The sequence below is a fragment of the Taeniopygia guttata genome, chromosome 2, assembly GCF_048771995.1.
Source record: "Taeniopygia guttata chromosome 2, bTaeGut7.mat, whole genome shotgun sequence".
Lineage (NCBI taxonomy): Eukaryota > Metazoa > Chordata > Aves > Passeriformes > Estrildidae > Taeniopygia > Taeniopygia guttata.
In genome coordinates, this window is record NC_133026.1 from 53860272 (window position 1) to 53881318 (window position 21047).

At 37.9% G+C, this 21047-nt stretch overlaps 1 protein-coding gene across 5 annotated transcripts in view; it reads right to left on the bottom strand.

Moving 5' to 3' along the window:
• Positions 1–4601: 4601 nt before the first annotated feature.
• The window catches only part of POU6F2 (POU class 6 homeobox 2), a 318916-nt gene continuing 302470 nt past the window's right edge, over positions 4602–21047 (bottom strand). For 3 of the 5 annotated variants that reach the window (XM_072924038.1, XM_030265345.4, XM_030265342.4), the window contains 2 exons: positions 18033–18201; positions 10092–14851 (listed from right to left, as the gene is read on the bottom strand). In XM_072924038.1, the coding sequence (XP_072780139.1) occupies positions 14347–14851; positions 18033–18201 (674 nt within the window). In that variant the 3' untranslated portion in view covers positions 10092–14346. Of the gene's footprint in view, positions 9874–10091; positions 14852–18032; positions 18202–21047 lie in introns of those variants that run through there. The other 2 variants (XM_072924039.1, XM_072924037.1) reach the window with 2 other exon arrangements.

Below are 21047 nucleotides of genomic sequence, written 5' to 3' on the forward strand. Positions count from 1 at the left end.
TTTTTCTACCATAAAACCTGTAGAAGGAATAATATGGCTCTCATTTTTTCTCTAGCTTCTAAGGAGAACTCTAAAATATATACCTCATGGCAGTAGTCCATAAACTCCAGTTGTGCTAAGGCACTGTGCAATCTGAGGCTACCAAGATCAATAAAATCATTCAACCCACAAATATTTCTACAGCTATAGTTCTGTGAAAAGTTAGAGAAACATATATATCTATATGTAGGAAAAAAACAGGCTATTGTTGGTAGGAGGAGCAAAATCTGCTGGATTTAGACAGCAAGAGAATGAACTGCAGAAATGTGATGTTCATGGTTTCATGCCAGAGAAGTAGAAATTCAAGAGATGCAATACATTCAGGAAATAGATTTAAAAGGGATGGATGACTGGCTCTAGCAATTGCTCATAAGACATAGAATATTTCCTGTCAAGGTCACTGATTTTACTCCATTTCATTATCAATTATTAAATATCTCTTATTATTATTATTAGTTTACAAGTTGTTTTCACATGAGGTATGCCATTTGGTGTCCTGTGTGAGGTGAATTGTTGATGATGAATCAGGCTCAAAGCAGAGTGGTAGCTGTCACAGGAAAATTGTTGTTATATCAGTACTAGCCTGCACTCTGTCCTGACTCTGTCAGGAGTCTCAAGAGGAAGGACAAGGTCTAGGTAGGGGTATAGAGCTTGATTATTTTTTTCCTCTCTTGTTGTATGTGCTATACTGCATCAGTGACAAAGATGGGTCTAGATTTTTCCACCAGTCTGATACTTCTCACATGCAATAAACTTCTTCCCAGCACGGCAGCAGGGAGTGTACTAGGTCATCAGCAGTTGGCTCTTTATTCAGGCATGCTTACAGAGGACCACCTTACCATATGAATTAAGAATTATTAATTTTAATTTTTCTTCTTCATCACAATGGCAGCTTAAATTGGAATTAAACAACTGAGAGACAAAGAACGGATTTGATCATATTAAAAAAATGTTAAAAAAATAATAAAGACAAAGCCTAAACTGCTTCAATACTTATATATATATAAAGAGCACATTTCAGTCCATTTTTTCCTCATAGAATTCCTTATCTAAGGAAAAGTCTCTGAGATTCATTAACAAAAGTACAGATATTGCCAGCAAGACAGTCCACAAAAAAAAATAGTTTTCCTTCTGAACAGATATGGTATATTCTTCGTGTTGCTATAGAAGGAAAAAAAGTATTACTGAGATAATGTGGACAAGCAGAAAATTCAAAGCACAATCATAAGATCCCTCTCTAAAGGACCTAATTAAACTCTGAGGCAGTGAAAAGTTGCCTGCTTTTCTGTGGAGGTGGATGGGGTAGGGATTTGGATACACCTGTGCTCATACATTATATTTCTGTGCTCAGCCTTTTCCTTGTTCTGTTCTTCTTGCACCTTTGCTATTGAAGCAGCTTGTGTGATTGCCTTTCAACCAGTTGTGGTCATAGAGAAGTGAGTTGGCTTAAAATGTTTGAAAACAATGTGTTTCTTTAGGTTGTCCTAACTAAAATGAGATAATGAATTATAAGAAGAGATTATCTGCTGGAAGATATGAAGAGACATTTTTCAACTCTTGGGGGTAGGGATGAGAAAGGGGCATAGCAGACAATCCTGCTGTTTGCAGAGCCCATTTGCCTATGCCAAGAAAAAATGATGGATGATCATCTTCTGAAATTTGCTGCCTAGTGGATCTGGATATGAGGATTTTGGGGAAGACTGTAAATTGCATCTGACCGCTATATTTATAGTCTTTAACCCTGTTCTGATTGTGCTTTAAACATCAAAGGCAAAGAAAAGCAATGGTTGAAGCACTGGAAAGCCTCAAGAAAAGTTACTAGGACTGACCAAAGAAATGGGGAAATAAATACATGTAGATTATCTGGACTATACTTGAAAATTGCTTTACGTAAGAAACGGTCTTCAGGATTACATTTTTTTGCCCAGTTAGCTGTATTACTTGCTAAACTCTCTATTTCATCAGTTTTTCCATTTTGAAGACTGGTCAGTCACCTATGCTGCACTTTCCAGCTCCTCAGTCTCTGTGGCTGAGCAATGATTTTGCTTCCTTATTCATATGTCCCATGGTGGCATACTGAAGGGTCCTGAAGGATAAGGGTGGTCATGGAGGGTCCTTAGGCCTCAGGAGCCAGGAACCCCATGCTTTAGGCGTGTGCATTGCAGGGTCTATTGCCTTACACAGCCATAGGATTTATCACCAGACAGCCCCTGAAGATGCAACCCCAGAGAAGAGAGATGGCTCTAAGCTTGATGTGGTTTAGCCTTGCAGAATGTCTGGCTTGCACAGTGCTTTGTAGCAGAACATGTCGTCTTCTCCTTGGAGGGCTGTTTTCTGAGAGAAATAAGCCTCATTGCCAAACATGAGCACCCTTCATTCCAAAAAACTGAACTGGGTGTAGACTTTTCTGGCGTCCTCTAACCCGTTTTATGGAACAGGTGCTGCAGTGAGCCTCAGAGCTTCTTTGAAAGCAGATGAGCATTTGAAAGAAGAGGAAAGTTTTAGAAAAAAAGTCCAAATCCTTTACACTTCATCAGGTAAGCAACAAAGCTACTTAAGTAAAATCTATATTCTTGTACATTTGCACATCTCCCTCCACTTTAAATAATGCTTGATGAAAATAGCAAACACAAATAGCCTTAAACCTGCTAGAGATTTTGTTAATGAGTGAAAACTTGTGTTTATTTCTCTCCTGTGTTCACAAGTAGCCTATTTTATTATGTTATACCCCGAACCACAAGAATAGAATTTCTAATACAATACTTCATAACCAGTATCTACAGGGATAATATTTTCCTCTCCCCCTTCTTTTAATCACCTTCCCAGCGCAAGAGGAATGGAGTGCTTTTTTTGGCTAAAGATTTTCTTCATCCTAAATTATAAAAATATACCTGCTGTATTAGAAATGGAAGTGACAGACTGCTTTCTTTTAAACACAGTACCTCTCCACAGTAAGGAACAGCTTTACAGGAGGTCAAGGCCTATATATGTGTTGCACTGGGAAAAGCTTTGTACCCATTTATTATCATTTCAACGCACTCCTGAAAAGTAAACTTCTCTGAAAAATTTAGGAGACAGCTTTGTGAAAGGAAGGATGTGAGACCAACACTGGTCCTTTCTGGTATGCTTTTCCAAGATATCAGTGGCTGGTCTTCTAAATCACATGAAAATTATGAAGAACTTCAAGCACCAAGACAAATGAAATCTGGTTTCCCAGGATATGCATCTCCTGGTGGCTTGTAAGCTCAGTGATATTTCTACAGCTGGGATTTTTAGAAAGACTATTTTTAGACTTGTCCTAGTAGATTCTCTTGGGTGTTTAGTAAGGTTTACTGACTCAAGCTCATAACGTGCTTAACTTTATTTGCCCAGCTAATGTTAGTGGTGACTTGATGCTACCTCCATGGATATATTTAGTGATGTGTAAGTCTTCACAGGATTGGACATACCGTCAGCAGTTGTGAAGCAATACTCTTATTTATCACCTTTTCTCACTCATTCATCAGTAAATCTTGATGCCCTTTATTATTTTTGAAACACAGACTCAGAAGGGACTGTATCTCAACAGGAAAGGTATGTGCTGTTTCTTCTAAAATTAATATATCTATTTCTGGCTTGCCAGTTGACTGCCAAAAACACTGCTGCAGATAATCTGGAGGGGAGCTTACTTACAAGTACTTACTGCAGCCTTTTTCTCACCTGGGAGTCCAATCTACCTCTTCTTTCCCTAGGCTATTTTCATTAAACCTGTAGTTATCTATCTCCTTTATGTCAGATTTATTTGAAACTGGCCAATCTTTTAAAGAATTGAGGTTAAAACTGTATGAAATATAAGCAGATAAAGAAAGAAGCATGCAATGAGTTGTTTCTTTATGATACCAAGCTAACATGGCTGTGTAAACATTTACATACATCCAGCTTGCTGATACATGATTGAACTAAACAAGAGATGCTGGCTTTGCGTATAAGCACATTCATTTTTACATATTAAATAATTAAGTATTAAATCAATTAATTGAGTAATATAATTAAAACAGGAAAAAAACCAAATCTGCACATAAATGATAAGTAACTATACTATATGGTTCTTTGAAAATCAACATTACCTTCCCGTGCTCTAAAAACCAAGAATGATTGCATATTAAAGAATATTTAAAATTAGCCTTATTACTCTTAGCCCTATTACTCCAGTAAAATAATCTTAGGCTCAATATTTATATTTAAAAAATTTTAAATTGTTCAGGAGAGCCAGGTTTCAATTTTACTGTGAAATTCAATCCATTTCCAGACACAGAAGTAATATGTCAAATTCTCATCTTCAGTTGATATCTGGGATCACATGACTGCTTTTGATATCACACCTTTAGCCACAGCAGAGGAAAGTGTGTTGTAAATAATACAGATTTCTTGGAACCTTGATGTACAGTGAATCTATGCTCAGCTGATACCAAGAGATTAACAGGCTTTTACTGCAGTGTATGGCTGTTCCAACACATCTTAGGAAGAGACAAGGTCTGTCAAATCTGCCTTTTCTTCTTTGTGGTTTTTTTTTTTTTTTTAACAAATTAATTTGGTTTCTTTCATTTTAAGATGTGGTGTTTGTGACATATTGCCCATTGAATAATTTCTATGAATGTATCATGACCTGTAAAGTGCTTATGCCAATGTGGATTTTGGATCCCTGCTCTTTGTGTTCCTCACTCTGGATATACAGACCACCTGGCAAGTTTTGATCCCCAGATGAGCTGATAACTCTAAGGACCAGGTTGCTGGTGCACATGCTTGGGATTAGTTATACCACAGATCCAAAATGGTGTTGCTGTAAATTCTATTAGTGGTCAGTATGGAAATTTGTTAGGGTACCTTCAGAAGGAAGGCTCTTAAATGAAGTGAAACAATAGAGAGTATTTCAAAAATAAGTAATGGCTCATGTTCTTGCATTTATTCCTTTCAATGTTCCCCTCAATATTTCCCTCATGTTACCCTCCAGATTATCTGCAGCACTGTTTTTGGCAGTCAACTGCTGAGCTAGAAAGATCAGTATTAATTTTAGAAGAGACATGCTCATATCTTTCCTGTTGATATACAGTCCCTTCTGAGTTGTTTGTTTTTCAAAAATAATAAAGGGCATCAAGATTTACTGACTAATGAGTGAGAAAAAGTGATAAATAAAAGTATTGATTCACATATGCTGAGGGTAGGTCCAATCCTGTGAAGACTTACACATGTCACTAAATTTATCTAGGAAGGTATCATCAAAGCATCACTAACACTAGCCAAGCAAATAAAGTTATGCATATTATGAACTTGCAAGATCAGTCTCTTTAGATTGCACAACTAGTAAATGAAAATAGCTGCTGCTTTTCAAGAGATAGCCACTTTTAACCTGAATGAATTGAAGGAAAATTTTGGAGAAAGTTTCATGCTACTCTGTTTAAGAACATATTGGGCTGAAAATTTCAAAAGGACAGAGGCAAAATGGCAAAAAACACCATAGTGCCTTCCTTGCAAAAAGAAATCAAAGGATCTTCAGAGTTTTGCTTTCTTTTCTTTCAGTTAATAGTTAAAAGACAAATTAATATATTTTAGAGAAAGGTAGCAAGAGTTTGCAAGGACACGAGGTGTTAAAAATTAATAGCATTATTTGGAATTGGCTGATGTAGTTCCTATGCCATTCTCCATGATATTTAAAAAGTCATGGCAAATCCCAGGTGACTGGAAAAGGGGAAAATTTTACCCAAGTTTGAAAAGGTTAGAAAGTACAACCCTGGGAATTACCACCCTGTCAGCCTCACCTCTGTGCCTGGGAAGATCATGGAACAGATCTTCCTGGAAGCTGTGTTAAGGCAAATGGAGGACAGGGAGGTGATTCAGGACAGCCAGCATGGCTTCAACAAGGGTGAGTCCTGCCTGACCAACCTAGTGGCCATCTCCAAGGGAGTGACTAATTGATCAGTAAACAAGGGAAGGGTTACAGATGTCATCTATTTGGACTGCTATAAAGTCTTTGACACTGTCTCAACATCCTTCACCCTAAATTGGAGAGAGATGGATTTGGTGAGTGGACCATTATATGGATAAGAAATTGTTTGGATGGTCACATCCAGAGGTTAGTGGTTAGTGGCTCAGATCGCAATGGACATCAGTGACAAGTGGTGTCCTTCAGCAGGTATTGGGACCTGTGTTAATTGACATCTTCAATAATGACATGGACAAAGGGATAAAGAGCATCCTCAACAAATTTGCAGATTACACCAAGCTGAGTGGTGCAGTTGCCACACTTGAAGGATGGGATGCCATCCAGAGGGACTTAGGCAAACTCAAGTGGACCCATGGAAATCTCATGAAGTTTAACAAGACCAAGTGCAAAGTGCTGCATCTGGGTCAAGGCAAGCCCTGGTATCAGCACAGGCTGGGGGATGAACAGACTGAGAGCAGCCCTGCCGAGGAGGACCTGGGGGTGCTGCTGGATGAGAGGCTGGACATGACCCAGCCATGTGCACTCACAGCCCAGAGAGCCAACCATAAAAGCAGTGTGGCCAGGAGGTCAAGGCAGGTGGTTCTGCCCCTCTGCTCTGCTCTGGTGAGACCCCACTTGGAGTGCTGCATCTAGCTCTGGGGTCCCTAGCACAGAAAGGACATCAACCTGTTGGAGCAAGTCCAGAGGAGGCCAATAGGTCAAGCTGATCAGAGGGATGGAACAGCTCTCCTATAAGGAAAGGCCGAGAGGACTGGGGTTGTTCAGCCTGGAGAAGAGAAGGCTTTGGGATGACTTAATTGCTCCCTTCCAGTTCTTGAAGGAAACCTAGAAGAGATTGAGAAGTACTATTTACAAGACCATGTGGTGACAGGGCAAAGGAGATTGGATTTTAATTGAAAGAGAATAGGGTTAAATTAGATATTAGAAAGAAACTCTTTCCTGCGAGGGTAGTAAGGTACTGGAACAAAAAGCCCAGAGAAGCCGTGGTTGCCACATCCCTGGAAGTGTACAAGACCCAGATTGGATGAGGCTCTGAGCAATCTGGTGTAGCAAAAGGTGTCCTACCCATGGCAAGAAGTTGGAACTAGATGAACTTTAACGTCTCTTCCAACTCAAACCATTCTATGATTCTATGACTAAAACCTAACCAAAATGACTGAATGTAAGCTCAAGTTCTTCAGTGAATTTTCAAAACAAGTGAGGCAGAGGTTACATGCTGCCTCCAGGAAATCCATGCTTCTGGGTCAATTCTGGCTCTGCCAGGATCGATTGCAGATTGTCACACAATTCAGATTTTTGCAGTGTCACAACTTACTGTCTTTTAAGACTTTCAGTATTCTGGGACCATTTGAGGAACTTTTCTGGGTCCATCAATGACAGAGAACATACAAAGTTATCTTCTTGTTGGTGGTATTGATGGATAAATTGGATGGAACATGGATTTTTCTTCATTGAAAGCCAGGATCTCATTAGCTGAACACCAACAGTATGTTATGTCTGAAAAGAAGGGAGTGACTCTATCCCTGACAAGCTGATTGATGCTGTGATGGTAGAGGCTGGATTTTAAGCCACAGCACAAAACCAGGATCCTGGGGTCTTTTAGGACTGGCCCACTCATGTAGTCCCTACCACAGTTTTATTACTACCAAAGCCATTTTTTGCTGACCCTTGATTTGTGTATGAGTCTCTGGCCTCACCCAAGACCCATCCACACTGAGTATACCTGTGATCACACACACAGCTCTTGGTCTGAGAAATGTTTTGACATGAGGCCACTGATTATACAAGAAGTTCAGTGTCCAATAAAATGAAAGGCTTGTTACTACTTGAGCTGCTACATGCCCTCCCTGCAGCTGGTAGATTATACAAGGCTGTTGCCAGTGTTTTAGACAAACCAGGGCTATTGGGATCTGGATTAGAAACCACAGTAGTGGCTGGTGGGCTACCTGGTGATTTTTCTCAGTCCTGACCACTGTCATCTGTTCATGGGGTGGCAAAATGCAATAGTAAAGGACCGTGAGTGAGAGAAAAAACAAAAATTCAGGTCTGTAGAGCAGATGGAGAGAGAAGGAAAAAAAAAATCTTTCAAGTCTTTAGTTCTCAATTTTTCAAGAACTTCACAATCTTGTATGGGACTTATTAACATTATTCTGGATTCTCAGATTAAGAAACAAACTCTTCTGGAACCTTGCCTCTTGAAAAATCTGTTTTACTTCCTGAGTGCTTGTTTGATTTAAATTTAAGCCAGTAGAAGAGAATCTTTGCTTATCGAAGCCCTGCTAGTACTAAAAGGGTTTTTAACAGGTATAGATTTAGGTTGTGATCAGTGTTAAAGCAGCTACACAGGGGAAAAGACTGTATCAAAACATATGTTTTACAGCTTCTGTGTAGTTCTCTGACCTTACTGCCTGCTTTCCTCACATCATGCCTGTCTTAAGGAAAGACAGGACACAGACATAGTTCCTTGTTTATGAAGAGTATTGCAAATATGTTGGGATTTTTGTGTTTTAGGGATTTTGTTAGTTTTTTTCTTTTTTTTTTTTTTTTTTTTTTTTCTGGAGGTACAAAAGAGAGGCATGGAAAGCAATGTGCTTCCAAAACTCCTTGTCCTTTATGATGCACTTAAGGAGCTCTGAAGTCCTGTCATAGTCAATTTCTAGAAATTTGATTTTTAAGCAGTCTGTAAGGAACATGAAGTCTTATAGTCAGTATTCAGTAGCTTTAAGGTCGGATCTATTTTGAGATTTCAGTGATCAATAGGAACTTAATTGATTAAATTTGCAAAGTCATTGTTTCTTGCAACTTAATAGACCCAGATTATTTGGACTGTAAGGCTAGGTAGGATCATGTGTCTATGAGGCAGCTAAAATACTTATAGTATGATGAAAAGAAGTTTTGCATTTTTAAATAGACTTGGTGGAAAAAGACGCCAATCAATGTTTGCTTGCTGCTTTACCACAATAGAATTAAAAAACACGTGTTCAACTTTTAGTAGTTGATATGAAAGCACAAAGGTTCATTCTCCACACTCTTGTATTGTATAAGTGGATGAATGACATGTGCTTGAAGTGGCTGTTAGACCATAGTATTGAGACATGATGCCTAGAGGACCTGATGCAATCTCTGCCTTGTTTATGAATCTTCTATCATTATGTCTACAAGAGAGCCACCTTTTTTGTTCACTTTCTTATGTACCTCATAAATTAGAGAAAAATTGCATGTAAAAGGGAAATTCTGTTCTAGAAAAAAATCACAATAAATAAATATTCCAAATGCTCTCTGTTTCCCCATGGAAATAAATACTTTAATTTAGTTTTGATTATTTGACACATGATATTGGAAAAGTAAAACAATATTAAACAAAATCAAAGAAAAAAGTCTTAGTAAAAATTTTGTTTCCAAGACTCAAACATAATATTCTAAGGTTGTCAGTTTCTATTTCAAGGCTGTTTAAAAAAAAATTGTAACACAATGAATTAATTTCTCAAATATGCTGATATTTGAGAATCCTATATTTTGACAGAACTCAATATGACTCAAGAGAAGTGGCTTGAAAACCAGGCATTTCTGTGACCTAAGATCATAATTACATAAAGAATTGAATAATGAACCCTACGAGCTCTGGCAAAAATGCAAGAGAAATAATTTAAAAAGTTGACCATTTGAATTAACAGCCTCTCTAGCACATTCCTATCACTTACCAGGGCTTTGTTATGGGAGTGTGGATGGAAGCATGGGGGGTACACTGGCCTTCATGTCCATCTGTACTTTGCTCCATTTGGCCTGGGGGACAACACACACTCACCTGGGGGGTTCCAGAGTACTCCTGAGGGAGATCCGCTGCTCTGCAATACCTGTAGAGAAAATAAGACATCGCCAATGCGTGCACCCACTCCGGGTACAGAAACAGTGCTTAGTTTTGCAGATAAAGTTATGCTCCGCAGTGCAAATGGATTTTCTCTCTTCTTTTTTTCAAGCATTTAACTATTTTTGTATTGAACTGATGTGAAATTACATGAGCTTGGATAATGTGAATAATGCATGAGATTTAAGACAAACACATGAAAGGAGCTTATTTTTCATGTCAAACAATTCTTTATTTTTTATGGTACAAATTAAAAGTGACAGATCTGAAGCTGTTAAGAAATACACAAAGTGCAGCTTTACTGACCATACAGATATTGCTCTAGATTAAGTACAGTTTTTGTCAGTTTTTTTTATTTTTTATTTTTTTCATGTTAAGCAACCTGTGCAGATAAATCAGCTTTGGTTTCAAAGTCAGAGTAATAAGGAGCTTTTAAATATCCAGTTTGTTTTCTTGGTCACAAGTCCACCATATCCACTCCTTTTTTATTTATTCATATTTTTTAACAACAGAATACAGTCCGTTTTGTACTGCCATCTTTCCCCCTGCATGCTCCATGCATGGAAAAACAGATCTCTTTGCAGTGCTTTGTAAGTGACCCTGGTGACCATTCTGTAGATTATAGCACATAGGACAAAAATAATAATAATAGTAATAATAATAATTAATAATAATAATAATAATAATAATAGTAATAATATCACTTTTTAACAATAAATAAACAAATGTGCCCCACATAGTCTCAAGTTGGAAACAAGCAAACCACATGACAAAAAGCTCATTACAAAATGTTTTCCAAACAGATTTTACAGTCAAACATTGACATGGAAATCAATTTCCTCTTTTATCTTCTTATTTGAATGTTGGTCAATAACTGGGTACAAGTAGAGTGCTGAGGTAAAACACTGATGAACAGTTTTATTTTTGTATTTTTTTAAAATAGTAACAGTTTAGTATTGCGAGATTGTCAGCAACATTTAGCCATATCTATACAATGTGCATATACCTACATACATTGAGCTTTGGTCCAGCATTGAGAAGACGAGCAAAGGCATTTTACATATTTCTTTTTGGTTATAGCTTGAGTTCTTTGATACGCCTCTACTTGTTCCTTCCTAGCTCCTTTTTGCTTCTTTGTTCTCTCTCTTTTTCCTTTTTTTCCTATTTTTCTTTTTTTTTTTTCCTTTTTTTGGATTTTTAAAAATTTTTTTTCAGTAATAATGTAAAGAAATTGGAACCATTTGAATGCATTTGATTTCTTCAACTGTCCAAAATAGCTTTTCAGTGAAAAACATAAAAAGACAAAATTATAAGAGTAAGTGAACCCTTGGTTCATTATTCAAATAATATTTTATATATATTTATATATATATATTAAAAAAATCAATTATCAACAAAGTGGAAAACCATTAAACCTTCACATATGACCGAAGAGACTTTTGTTTCATTTACTGGTAGCAACCTACCTTTTAGTCACATGCAAAATTAAAACGTATTCAATTTTTATCAATACATGAAAATTGTTTACAAATGGGAACCAGAAATGTTGCCAGTAACATAACAAAACAAAATATTTATGGCCCTCCCAAAGATGTATGACTCAGATACAATTTATCTTCCTAAGAATCTATTCAGGCACCATTTATGCCTCATAGCAAAAATTTGTGTATAAAAAAATTAACATGAGAAGCATTACAACACCTTATAAATAATTTACAAAACATAATACAAAATTAGAAAACTGTAAAAAAAAATCATTGCACATGAATGATTTTAAGACTGTGGGATGAACATTATTTTTTCTTCCATGCTGGCAATTTATATTTATTTTACATTTTCACTGTCCTAGTTATATCCTTCTGATATGTACTTTGGAACAGAAAAGAGCTTATATAACTGCTGCCAGCATATTTTTAAACATTTAGTATCTTTCATACAGTGTTTGGTTAACTTTTTTTTTCTTGGGGGATTTTTCTTCACAGAATTTAGAGCAGTCCCTGGGAGAATTGGAAATTTAGTTTTCAGGCAATGAATGGTTGATGGTTTTGTTCCCAGGCTGTTGATGGTGGGGATGGAGTGGGGGAGGGTACAGCCTTTAAGGATGACTGAACATGTAATTGTGTATGTGGCATTAATGACTGGGCAATTAGGAGTGTTCTGGAGACATGGGTAGGATTTCAGGAGTAACTGCTTCCAAATATGATTTATTCATCCTTGCTTTCCTATTAGGTACTGGATGGTGGTCTGATTGTTACATAGATTGAACTGTGGTGACAACTTTAGACCTGTTTGGTATAGACTACATAGATATTTCTGAGAATATAGGTGTCTATGGAGAAAGAGGGTATAAAGAAAACCCAGAGGGGTAGATGTTGCTGTGAGACTCTAATTTACATGTTATGCTTGTCTCTGAAATCTTAAAGCTACACCAACCATGCAGTAAATACCTCACTTTACAAGGCAAATCCCATTAATAAAATACTGAGGGCCAGATTCAAAATATAGTGAAATCAATGAAAATCTATTTCTTTCACTAAATTTTGGATATAGCCTGGAATTTTTGAAAACTCTTTAGTAAGAGAGGTGTTATTTGAAGACTCCAGCACTTCAGGCACTTCCTTCCACATCCTAAGTAGACCGCCAAAAATCCAGCACAACCATTCTGAGGTCAAGGAATGCAATCAGGAGTTATAACACCAGAATTTTACCATCTCTATTTTACCATCTCTGAGCCAATTATCTGATGTTATCTTTTGGGATGACTTGATCAAGATGCAGCTTCCACCCTAATGGTGGAAGCTGCAAAAGCTTGAGCATAACTGAGCAGAAGATGAAGATTGCAGATGACCTTCACAGGTCAGACCACACCCCATCAAGAACCTGCCACACCTTTCTCTGCCTCTGAGCCTTTTATGATCTAATGACCACAGTATTTTAGTAGATGCTTGTCCAATCACAAAGGAAGCCACAGAGATAAACTGTCTTTAAAGAAAAATCAGTTCACCTGAATCATATTGCAGGTGACCTACCTTATATTATCAAGAGACATTCAGTGTCTTTCCCTATGTCCCAATTGATTAGTCTAGCCAGTGGCCACGGCAAACACCTGCAGAAGCACTTCCTCCTGCTAAAGAAGTCAATAGGGCTTGCCATCAATATGACATTAAAAAAAGTCAGAAGGAACAAAACAAAATTGTCCATAGTGATGTAATGATCAAAATATCCTCATCACTTCTCAGCCTGTCCACTTGTTTTCATCAGAACCTCAAGAAATTTCTTTGGCTAGCAGGCTTTGGAGAGAAATTGCTTCAAATGGAACCATAATCTAGCTGCAGTACTGTACCAAGTGTGCAATTTATATTTATACTACAAAATGAGTTTTGGTAACCTCTCCAGGTTCATGGCCAAAGGACAGAGAAATCTCAAGCTACACATTCAACAAAAAGCACAATCTTCAATGTGAGCTTGAGAGTCCATCAGATATAATCCTAATCCTTCTTTGTCCTCATTGCATTCCAGCATATAAAAGTGTTCAGATTTCAGTTTTCTTTTTAAAACTCCTCAACCAGTACTGGGTTTGGGGGGCTTGGGGAAGGGGTAGAGAATGAGCTGGAAGGGAGGAGGCAGCAAATAGAATCAGGAAAAAAAAACAACAGAAAAAGAAATGTAAACCAAGACATACACCCTTAGAAGAGAAACACTAAACCCCACAACTCACAATAAAAAGTACTTATTTTTGGCACCCAAATATTAGGAGATTGCAAAACTGTTGACTAAAAGAAAAGAAAGTGAGGTGACTACTATGGAATGGCTTTGTACACACCTGCAGGGGGTACAAACTAGGATGAGAGAAATTAATCCTATATTCCTCTTTGCAAAATACAAATGCAAAAATTTGTAACACAATTTTACACTCATAAAAGAGTAGACTAACAATCTAGTTTGCAATGCCATGTTTCTGACTTTGGTTAATAGATTTCATAGTGAATTAGCACTTGATACCTGAAAGGTTACAATCACTCCTCCAGGTGGCAGGCTTGTATTCTCTTTTAAACAGATAAAAGTTTTTTTTTCTTTTTTTTCTTTCTTTTTTTTTTTGTTGCTGTTTGTTTTGTTTTTCCTTAAAATGTGTTAGTATTTTCATAATATACAGAAAAAATTAAGCAGTTATTTGGTTTACTTTAAGTCCATTAAAAAAAACTGGCTTTTTTGGGTTTTTTTTTGGGGAACTAATTCTACCACACACACTCTAAGTGTTGTGTATTTTTTTGTTTAGTTTTTTTTTTTTTTTTCATAGGAAAACCCATGGACATTTATAAACTGTCCTGTCCTTCTTGTAGTTTTCTCAGTCTTTTACTTACAAGGGTGATGAATAGGTATTTTCACAGAGTTCAAATGGACACATTTCAGTTGGTGTGGGTTTTTTTTTTTTCTGTGTGATTTGGCTTTTATTGTTTTGCTTTTAGGAGTTTTCTTCCAGAGAGTCTGTTAAAGGCTCCATAGGAACTGCTGTTGCAGGCTCGTGTTGTTTCAAACGTTTAATTGTGTTCTTCAGTGCTTGCCTCTTATTGCAGAACCAAACTCTAACTACTTCCCGGTCATAGTTCAGTTTCTCTGCAATCTCTGTCATTTCTTGCCCAGAGGGATGCGTGTTCTTCTCAAAGTGGGCATTCAAGATTTCAAGGGCTTGTGGCGTGAATGAGGTACGCCTCTTGCGCTTTTTGGATGGTTCGCTCCCAATAAACTCGGTAAGGTTCTGCATCCCTGCTCGATGGCGGGCCTCAGCCTCAGCCATCCACCGCTCAAGCACCGGCTTTATCTTCTGGGCACTTTTAGGGGTGATGTCCAGCTTTTCAAACCTGGCAGGATACAAAAGGCCAGGGTTCAGTTTGGCTGTCAGACTGCTAGCTATAGTGTTCTCTTGGGCTTCCTGTGGTAGGAAAAAGTGGCTTCTCAGGATGGTGTGTCTGAGGGAAAATTGAGAAAGAAGAGTCTTACACTGATGCTCTGCCAGGGTGGGACTTCCTGCCTGCCTGACTAATTGACTGGCAGAGGTAATTTACAGTAGATTATGAAAACTGTCAGGTATATCTATACATAAATATAGATATATATATATATAACTAGAGATTTAAGCTAACACAAAATGAGCACTACAACAAAATTCTAAGTACACTAAATAATACAGGTTAAGAATCACATTTTCATATTTCTGATGATCTCCAAGACCCTTGAGACTAAGTTTAATTACAGGAAATGATATCAAAGGCATTGTTTTTATCATCTTGTCTTTGTGTTTAATCCTTTTGTTATCTCTCCCATCCCATGTTATCCGAACACCACAGCTTTAATAATAAAAACCAATGGCAAATACTTGTCTCTGAATATCAGGTTTCCTTTCCATTTTTCAGCAATTTTCACTGTTTGTAAGTTAATGCTATATCCCTTTTCTGGGTTGGAAAAAAAATTCCCATAGCCACGGTGGTGTTCAGCTGAAACAGCTGGATACTTTGCAATTATCTTGCTGTCCCCACAATGTGCAAAGACAGACTCATGTTTTCCAGATGAAACCCAGCATAACAGTCCACTAATACACTGTGGCACCAAGCTGAGTTTATTGTGGGATTTCTGCAAACTGTACCAGAATGATATCATTTCCTGTAAATGAGGTCTTCTATATATCATTTTGCCATCAAAAGTCTTTTGCCAAATCAGATTTTACAAGTATTATAAAACATCTGGAAAAGCAGCCACACAAAGCTTCAATCCTTTCAAAAACAAGCAGAATAGCAGAGTTTACGTTTCAAGTCCTATAAGTACTTGTTTCTTTCATTTGCTAAACATTAAAAAAGTCTTAACCCAAGTTCTTTGGTGCCATCCATTTGTATTTTCCCATTTTGCTCTGTCCACCCAGCACGTTGAGGTATTTAATGCTGCAGAAAGGCAACAATTACTGATGTCGCTGCTGTGCTCTCCAGCCCAGGTGGTGCTGAAGCACCACCACCACCACTAACCACAGGGTGCTCTGGAGGTGAGAGGAACTGAATCAATCCCTTTAGGCCAAGAAACTTGGTGGAGTTTCTGGACAATTTTAGTGTCTCCATTCAGCATGTGGAGGCAGCAAAAAATATTCCAGCGTGAAACAAAACACTTCTCACAAACAAAGAATAAGACAAAGAATAATTTCAGATAATCATACTCCAAAGACTTTGTAACTGGTGCCTGATATCTTAATGTGGTATTGACTGCAAGGTGTCATTCCTTGGTGTCCAGTGATATTTCAAGCTGAAGGATATATTTTAGAATGTATTGTCTCAAATTAAAGAAAATGCTGCTACTTGCATGCAGAACATATCAAGATGGTATATTGCTCATATGACCTGCACAGGCCACCAGGAGATTCTACTTTTCTCTTTGAGCTGGTAGTTCAAATTGCTTGCCTTACTGCCCTTTCCACTGACCTGGAGTTCATACTGAAACTCCTTTGTTTCAACCGAAAAAAGTTAAATCTACTATTTCTGACAAAAACATGGTGCCACTGAAGCAGCTTAACAAAAAATGCACAGTCATAGCATGTAATTATGCCCCAAAATGGTGTCCATCTAAGGCAGGCAAAGGAAATTAAAAAAACCTGTAACCTCGCAAATATCTGGGGCAAGATCTTGCACCCAATCTCATGTTCTGAGCAACTTGCTCCTCCAAGGAGCCCTCTGTAAAAGGTCTTACCATCCCCACTGCTTTCTCAAAGTGTGAGGTGGATGGAGAAAATGAGAAGACAGTAGACTAGGAAAAAGTAAAGGAAACAGCAATGTGTCCCTTTAAAGTATAGCATGATAAACAGCAACTTAAGGCTACAAAAAATTTCCAGTTGCTATGAACTCCACCAATTTTAGGCATTCTTTACCAACTGACCACAAAGAAGTAAAAAAAAAAGAAAAATAATACAAAATCAACTTTAATCCTTAGCAATAGGAAGCAACAGCATTCATATCATTGGCATTGTTTGTTAGAGTTGTTGCTGCAGGACATGTTTGGTATAACGACATACAAGTCTTGAAACAAATTTCCCAGCAGTAGTATCCTTGTATAGACTGAATAAAGGTTATTTTCAACAGGGAGGTATCTTATAAGAAAAAACAGTAGGGGAGACCACAGAAGTGAGAGGATCCTATGGAGCTTTTTGTATTTAACAACAATCAATGGGTTTTATGGAAAATCATTGAGCAAAATGTGAGCTGCAAGCACACTACCCCATACTGATGTTATTTATAACCTTAGTCTTTAACTGCAGGAAAAGTACACTTCCATTCTATGGGGAATACATTAAAAGTATAAAGAGCAGATAAAAAGACAGAGCATTTCATGGATCACCAAGAACAAAATCCACTTAAATGAGCTTAGAGTTGGTTTCTTGGCTTTCACTGATGGAGGACTATAAGGCATTGCCCAAGAGGAAAAAGCTGTTACCTAAGTGTGTTTGTTACCTCATGCATAAACATGGTATTACTGTAGTACACATACATGCATATAAGGTATTTGCTTCTACTCTAACTCTGTCAAGAGTGTATTATTATTTCTTATGATTAGGACAGATTTCTGCCTCTGCTTTGCATACATGGGTTTGTCTGCTTTTTTTCAGTAAATATTTGGGTGATAAGAGATGAATAGCTGCTGGTTTGCAAGATAGCAGGAAAGCTATTTTTTTCCCTTCTGTGCTGCCTAGGTAAATCATCATTAACATCCTCTATGTGAAGTGCTAACCACAGTAATACAGGTTTGACTTAGCAGGGATGCAGCCATGAAATATTTGTTCAGTAACCCTATCTGTAGAAAATGGCACAGTATGAAGAGGGTCAGCTGGTGCTTATCCAGCATCAGCAGGATCTCCAACTCATCTATGGAATTTAGTCTCTATGCCAGGAACATTGTTTTTCACTTGTTTAGAAAATGAGGAGAAAAAAAAAAGGAGATCAAAATCACTCTAAAGATACACAATAAGAACAATTTATATGTCAGATAACATTTAAATATCAGGTTAAATAATACACTCTAAAGTTATGAAACTCAAACACAAGCATGGTCCTCACAATAAGCTGGATCATTATTAAGGACAAAGAAAGAAGAGGAGTTTATGATGTAACTTGTTACCTGCAGATGGCAGACTGGCTATAGGCTGGGCCTTCGGTGGCGCTCAGGGCTTGGCCAACTTGAGTCTGTGTCAGGCCAAGGGACAGGCGCCGGATTTTAAAAGCTTTGGCAAATTCTCGTATTTCTTCCAGATTTACCCCATCCACTTCTCCAGTGGCTGTCTGAGGATCTGTTGAGATATTTTTTAATAATGTCAGTTCTTTGCATCACATATCAGTGGGATAGGATTACAGCCATTTTCACTGCCAAAACTTTCAAGCTCAATTTTTTTAATACTGATCCCTTTCTCTTCTTCCCCAAACAGAAACAGACGTGCCTTGTAAGGTGTGTTCAGATTGCTAAGATGCTGACTGGGCTGCAGTTGTCTGCAGGTGGAAGATTTCCAAAGATATGGCTTTGCTGAACTCCTGACAAAGGCCAGCTCACCTTTGAGGGAGGATGTGCCTGGGATCCTTGCTGCCATTTATGCCTTGCAAAGTCTTCTCTGGATTGAGGAGTCATGTTCCCTGTTTTCCCTTTTTTATCACATAGCACAATGGTTGGTGTTAAAAAAATTATATCCAGTCTGTAGGGAGGGCTATATATATGTATGAGCTGCTTGGATTTTAACTTGAAATCAAATCTTTGTACTTTATCTAAAGTTAATGTCAAATAGGAGATTCACAACTATTTCTTCCCTTTTACACAATACCCAACCCAAACTGCCACATGAATGTGCAAAATAACCCAGCAAATGAACAAGCCTAAAAAATTTCTGCTTTTAAAACCTCCTTAATTTAATAATTGTCTTTTAAAATATGCCCTTCTGAGAAACAGCCTTTCAAGCTTTTTATTCTGCCCCCCATCAGGTCGATAATCAAGGAGTAGCAACACTGGTTTTGGATGGTAATGCTGCAGTTTTTTTACTTTTATATTAGCCCCTCAGAAGATAATGCTTATGATGCTGTGAGAATAAATCTGTCCTTCCTCTCTATAGCAGTTTACTGACACAGAAGCCTTTGTCCCTGAAAGGGCACATAATAAAGCATGTCTACCACAGAAAAGCTCCTTTGGAGCTGGATAACTCAGTCAATTTAGGACTTATCAAGGGAAATGACACAACAGCTGGAGAATGGAACTTCCAGCCCCCCCCCCCCCCCCCCCCCCAGGCTACTGATCCCTGACTAAATGAAAGTGTTTGCCAAGTCAGAGACAGCATGGGACTGGGATGGTAGAAGATTTCAAAGTGTTGTGCAATCCTGCATGTAGTGAAGCCATTCTCCCAGTGAGACATCTCTATTGTTCTTCGCCTCATTCCTCAGACTCCGAGGTGAAGAGTTTTCAGTACAATAACCCCTCAATTTCTGTAAATGCAAGCAGTTGTCCAAGGACAGTGCTAGACTACATTACCATTCTGAACCCTTTATGAGAATGGCTCCTGCTAGTATGGCTCTAGTGAGGGCTTATCAGCATTACAGGAGCAAAGCTTTTATTTTCAGGGGTTTATAAACCTGGTGTAAAATTTCCTAGTGATGGAAACATCCTATGAAAAAATCCTTTTGTCCAGTAATAGACAGAGGGAAAATTGTTTTCTGATATATAAATTTATTCTGTTGGTTGATTGCAAGAAGCACAAATGGCAATATTTTTAAAATTCTTGTGAATGCAAGATAAACATGCACATAGGCTGAACCTTGTTTCAATGATACTCCACACTCAGAATCATGTCTGCTGTTCTCACTGCGGTACTTGTGGTCACCTGCACACCCATGCACTCACTCAGTACAAAGCTAGGGTGCATATTGTCTGATTTAGGGGTAAGTGCTGTAACAGTGGCCACTGAAGTTTATAAAGTAATTGCCTTTAGAAGCATGGAATTTTCCTGCTTACACCATTTAGTCTATCTAGCATACCAGGTCTGAATTTCAGAGACACAGAATGGAGCTACAGATTTATCTGACTTTAGGTCTCTGTACTAAATACCATAAATGATACTGGCCTCAAAAACTCCCCTGAGCAAAGTTCACTGAAATGGTGACTTTTACCTCACCTCTTTCCTTCTGTTAATTTAAGGCCTCTGACTAAGGCTGTTAGGAATGTAACAAAGGACAATTCAGATGTTGCCAGAGAATTTCTAAAGTAGCAAACTATGGCACCTGTAATCCTTCCCAAATCCTGTTAGGAATAAAAAGGGAACTGAGAAAACTAATTCTAGAGAAATTATAGAAAAATTCTGCCAAGTTCTGCTGGATCTAGAATTATCTGGCACTGTTGCAACAGTGAGCATCATGGAAAGACCATTCCTGCCTGTGGCACTTGGATGAAGGAAATACTAAGCTGAGCTCTCCTTGAGATAAGAAAAAACCTGTGATGTCCTTCAGTAATATGGGAGTAGACTATAGCATACAGTGAAATATCTGTTGAGGAAAAGGCTTCATCCTTTCATCGCATTTTTGGCAACAAGAAAGTACTAACAGATGGACGGAAACACTGAAATGTTTTATCTTGAACTCTAGGGAAAATAGCATTTGTGTGAAATTGGAACCACTTCTACTTTGGGTGCAATTCAAAGCCCTTTGAAATCCATGGATCTTGTCTTCTGCCACCTCCCTAAAACACAAATAGTGCTATGAAGACCATTCTATTTGCACCATCATTTGTTTTGCACTAGTGCATTAAAATGCAATCAATACAGTCTTAGACTGTGTGGTCTAAATATGCATATTCATAAACATATTCAAAGAGATTATGAACTTAGTCTTAACAAGTTCTGAGCTTTTAAAACAATTGAGCATATAGTGCACTTCACATTTTAGGAAGAGTAGCTTATTGAAGACAGTAAATAAGCTGGCTCTTTTTCAATTAAGTGGATATCCCAGGGAAGGCCACCCAGTGACAACAGGTAAATAGAGAATACCAGACCCATTGAGTGTTTGGGATCTATGGTAACGGATTTCAAGACTCCCATGTTTACATTATTGCTGAGAAAACAGTGGCTGCCTGTGAAATTACTGGGTGCTGGAGAAAGGTCAGAGG